Genomic DNA, 4,582 nt, shown 5'->3' on the forward strand with positions numbered 1-4,582 from the left:
TGCAAGCGTCGTCAAACAATAGCGTTTGACAAGCTCCTCCATACGCACATCAGCGATGTATCATCGGCACCTATCCAGTTTCTGCTGGTAAGAGCGTAGCTTGACCACTAAAAATATTGATTAGCTTTATACACACACCGATAGATACATATGTGTGTGACCATTAGCATAAGGTGTGAATAGGCCCGTATATATATATATATATATATATATGTATGTATATATATATATATGTATGTATATATATATACACGTACACGTTAATTTTCCTTCACACACTTAACACATAGACACAGTACACTCCACTCGTACACGTTGACTATACATCACACCTCTGTTAGCAATGTTGTCGTACGCCATCTCCTCTCTCTCCTCCGGTGACAGTCCACTCTGAAATGCATACCAATTACTCAGCAACCCCACACACGACAGAAAGTCATTGGTAGGTGAATAGGAGTCGTTCTCTGTGCGCTCGATAATGGATCTCTCCACCTCGATTTTCTGGTCCACGGACAGGACATTCCAGATGTGCCTGAAATCGGGACAAGATGGTACACATATTCTGTGTGAATAGACTTGATTGTGCCAATTTACATCCGCGGGCTACATACTTGCGTGTATTAGCGAATCCTTTGCTTGTGGTTATTCAGTATATATCTATATATACAAAAAATTGTAAAAACATGAATATACACGTATTCGTTACCTAATGTGCATCAGCAGGCGCCAGTTCCAGTCGTGCAGAGAGAAGTAGGCTGTGACACGCCAACTGTCCTGAAAGCGGTCACTCACATGGTGCACGTCCTGCACTTGCGAAGAGATCGCAGCTGATACAACAGCGTTGTACGAGATATAAATTAATCTAAAGTGTTAATACTTATCAATAGTTATACATAGTTTAGAGAGTTAATGTTACCAGAAATAATTTGAAGTAGTGTGCTCATTGCTTGCCACATACTCTATCACTCACGCTGTTTACCCAGAGCAAAATTTTAACCCAACGGCTAATCGGTACTAATTCACTTCTTACCATAGATGATATCCCACACATACCGAATGCCCGCACCAGTACCTGGGTCTGGGCTCGGTTGACTTTGCTGCACATGTGGTGTAACCCACTTCCTACCCTACACTCTATATCTTAAATCATTCACCCATACTTCGAATAACAACTTGTAGTATCCAGCTCCTAATCAAATCACCCACTATGTCTAATCAATACTACCCACATACCCAACGCGTGCACCAATGCCTGGTTCTGGGCTCGGTTGACTTTGCTGTACACACGGTGTGCTTCGCTTGCACGCAGGTAGTAGGGCTCCCACGCCATACCACAGCCAGCCAACGCATCAATCGACAACTCTGCGCCACTCAGCTGGAACTGTGGTGTGCAATGGGTGACAGTGGCCATGAAAGGGTACCACGCGTTGGGTAGAATGTACTTGTTTGGGTATTCCTATTGGAGATGGCTCTGTGCAAGCACCGGATAGCCGGTAGTCATACTGGGATGATCCGGTACATAGACATGTGGTAATAGATAAATAGCACTGGCACTTGAAGTATATATGGCTCTGACACTTACACTAATATAAATAGCACTAAAACTTACACTAGATAAATTGCACTGACAGACATCTCTAAAATTAGCACTGACACACATCTCAATAAATAGCACCGACACTTACACTTCTACAAATATCACTGACACTTACACTTCTATAAATGGCACGGCTACCTCTAACATAAATTGCACTGACACCTACACTTCTATAAATAGCACTGATACCTACCGAGGGAAATCGAACCATGGCCGCACTGGGCTTGCCGAGTTCGAAGTCGACTTCCATGGAGGTGTTGGGCACTAACAACTCCATCAGCACATCCGTAAACGGGTGGAAGTGCGTCTCGTGGGGATTCCACATCTTCACACTCTCCTGCGGCAGCCCATGAACTGCCGGGTCACGGCCTGAGGGGAGGGGGGAGGACGGTGTAATTCAATAGATATGGGCAGAGATAGATAATGGAGTATGGATGTAGTAGGTATGGTTGTATGATGAATTGTTTGGGTAGGTAGAGATAGATAGTCAATCGAGTATACATGCGTATGAGGCAAAATATGTATGTACGATCTACTACATGATGTCATGGGCACGGTAACCATCAATAATCTCATTACAACACACTTACATTTAACACACTACAAGTGGTACATACTATGCGATCAATCCCATATCGAGTCGCGAATAAGTGCGTCAAAACACCCAACAAGTAGTGTGTGGTGTGTAAAAAACCCCGCACCAAGTCACAAAGCTATATCAAACGCACCCCTATGTTTTCGGTGCGTGCTAAGTCCCGAATTTTGCACCAGGGCTCACCTGCACCAAGTATACAATGCATGGGATCACCAACGTACACACCAAACAACACCACCAGTAGTACGTGCGGCGCACTAGGCTTTGCATTGAGCGATACGTAACACATACAGTACATATGTATACCACTAAGACTAATACATACATAGCACACGCACCTGCATGAGGATGCATATGAAGCTACCTACACATGCTGTCATATGAAGCTACCTACACATACTGTCATATGAAGCTACCTACACATACTGTCATATAAAGCTACCTACACATGCTGTCATATGAAGCTACCTACACATGCTGTCATATGAAGATACCTACACATGCTGTCACATGAAGATACCTACACATGCTGTCATACGAAGCTACCTACACATGCTGTCATATGAAGCTACCTGCACATGCTGTCATACGAAGATACCTACACATGCTGTCATACAAAGCTACCTACACATGCTGTCATATGAAGCTACCTACACATGCTGTCATACGAAGCTACCTACACATGCTGTCATATGAAGCTACCTGCACATGCTGTCATACGAAGATACCTTACATACTATCATACAAAGCTACTTACACATCCTGTCACCAAGACAAGCCGTGCATGTGACAAGCGAACAAACTCACCGAAACGCTCCACACGCAAATGCATGCCCGCTTCCTCGCAGGAAATGCGCCCTATGAGCATCTGCAGGTTCTTCTTAAAGAACGAGGCCTGTTGGTCGCAGTGCGTGTAGGCAAGGGGTTAAGCTTAGTACCACGTTGGGATGATATGACTCTGTTGGGCTATTATAAGTCTGTTGGGTTATTAATAACTCTTCTGGGTTATTTACATCTCTGTTGGGTTATTTGTAACTCTGTTAAGCTATTTATTGGGTATCAGAGTACTAGTATGATGCATCCCGTGCGCAGTGGATCTCACAGAATAGGCGTTCGCGAATATATTATTCCTCTGAGACGTGTTTTTGTGCGTACCGTTACAGGACTCTGTGCATATCAGCCGCACGTACCGAACTGGGGTTGCCATAGCAACCCCACCGCATACAGCCAAATCATGCGCACATGTACACCTGCACACAGGGCACCCCAACCTTTAAACCGATACAAATAATATGACAATACCATACGCACTGGAATAGCAGCATTTTTATACCACATACCGGTTTCCAATAGTACGTACGGCTTTCTGGTTGTCGCCGTGCCTGTCCACCAGATAATAGGACAACCACACACGCACTACCATAGCAGTGTTTTTATACCACATACCGGTTTCCAATAGTACGTACCGCTTTCTGGTTGTCGCCGTGCCTGTCCACCAGCCCATTGCTGCGTCTGTGAGGTTCGTTGCAGTTGACCTGTGACAGTGTCAGGTCGAGTGCTTTGACGCAGATCAGTGCCAGAGCCACTCGCTTGTTGGTGGTGGCTTCGTTCTGTGACTCCAAAAGGCTGTGTGTACGAAGTCGTGTGAATGAAGTAAATATACGCGCACACAGCGAGAGAGTGTAGGAGAGAGATACATATATATTACGTATTCGGAGCACTATATATATCGACTACATACACTTATGACACACACACAGAGAAAGAGGAAGATATATACATCTACGTATCCTGAACACCATATACATCCACTACCTGAACTTACAACACACACATAAAGAGAAAGATATACCCATTTACGCATTCTGGACAAAATACATATCCACCACCTACACTTGACACACGCACATAGAGAAAGTGAGAGAGATATATACATCCACTTGTTCTGTGCACCATATACATCGACTATATACACTCATCGAAAACGAACCTGCGCGTGCACACACAGACACACCGAGACATGTTTGCATCAACATGTTCTAATGTCAATTACCGAGCACATCCCACTCATACAAAGTACCTTGCACGACTTGAGTAAGATTGGCGTTTGTTCAACCGTCGCGATTCTCGGCCGAGCGAGCTAGCTGAGTTCCTCCTCCGATCGAGAGGCGGAGATGACTCATCCAGCACGTCAGTTGATACTGATTTGGGTGCGCTTAGGGGGACGGCTAACAGCTCCTCTGATTATGTTATAAATGAATATATATATATATAATATTAATTATAATTATAATTATAGATATAATTATAACTATATATAAATATATATATATATATATATATATATATTATATATATAGTGTGTGTGTGTGTAGTGTGTGTGTGTGTGT

General features: G+C 43.7%; 1 protein-coding gene across 1 annotated transcript in view; it reads right to left on the reverse strand.

Annotated features, from left to right (window-relative positions):
* Positions 1-279: 279 nt before the first annotated feature.
* SARC_11541 (hypothetical protein) overlaps positions 280-4,582 on the reverse strand; it is a gene marked incomplete at both ends in the record, with an annotated part of 8,721 nt that continues 4,418 nt past the window's right edge. The window contains 7 exons of the mRNA XM_014294370.1: positions 280-532; positions 707-827; positions 1,234-1,381; positions 1,791-1,966; positions 3,000-3,087; positions 3,659-3,818; positions 4,273-4,432. Of these exons, the coding sequence (XP_014149845.1) occupies positions 280-532; positions 707-827; positions 1,234-1,381; positions 1,791-1,966; positions 3,000-3,087; positions 3,659-3,818; positions 4,273-4,432 (1,106 nt within the window). The remainder of the gene's footprint in view (positions 533-706; positions 828-1,233; positions 1,382-1,790; positions 1,967-2,999; positions 3,088-3,658; positions 3,819-4,272; positions 4,433-4,582) is intronic.

The sequence above is a fragment of the Sphaeroforma arctica genome (assembly GCF_001186125.1).
Source record: "Sphaeroforma arctica JP610 unplaced genomic scaffold supercont1.1743, whole genome shotgun sequence".
Lineage (NCBI taxonomy): Eukaryota > Ichthyosporea > Ichthyophonida > Sphaeroforma > Sphaeroforma arctica.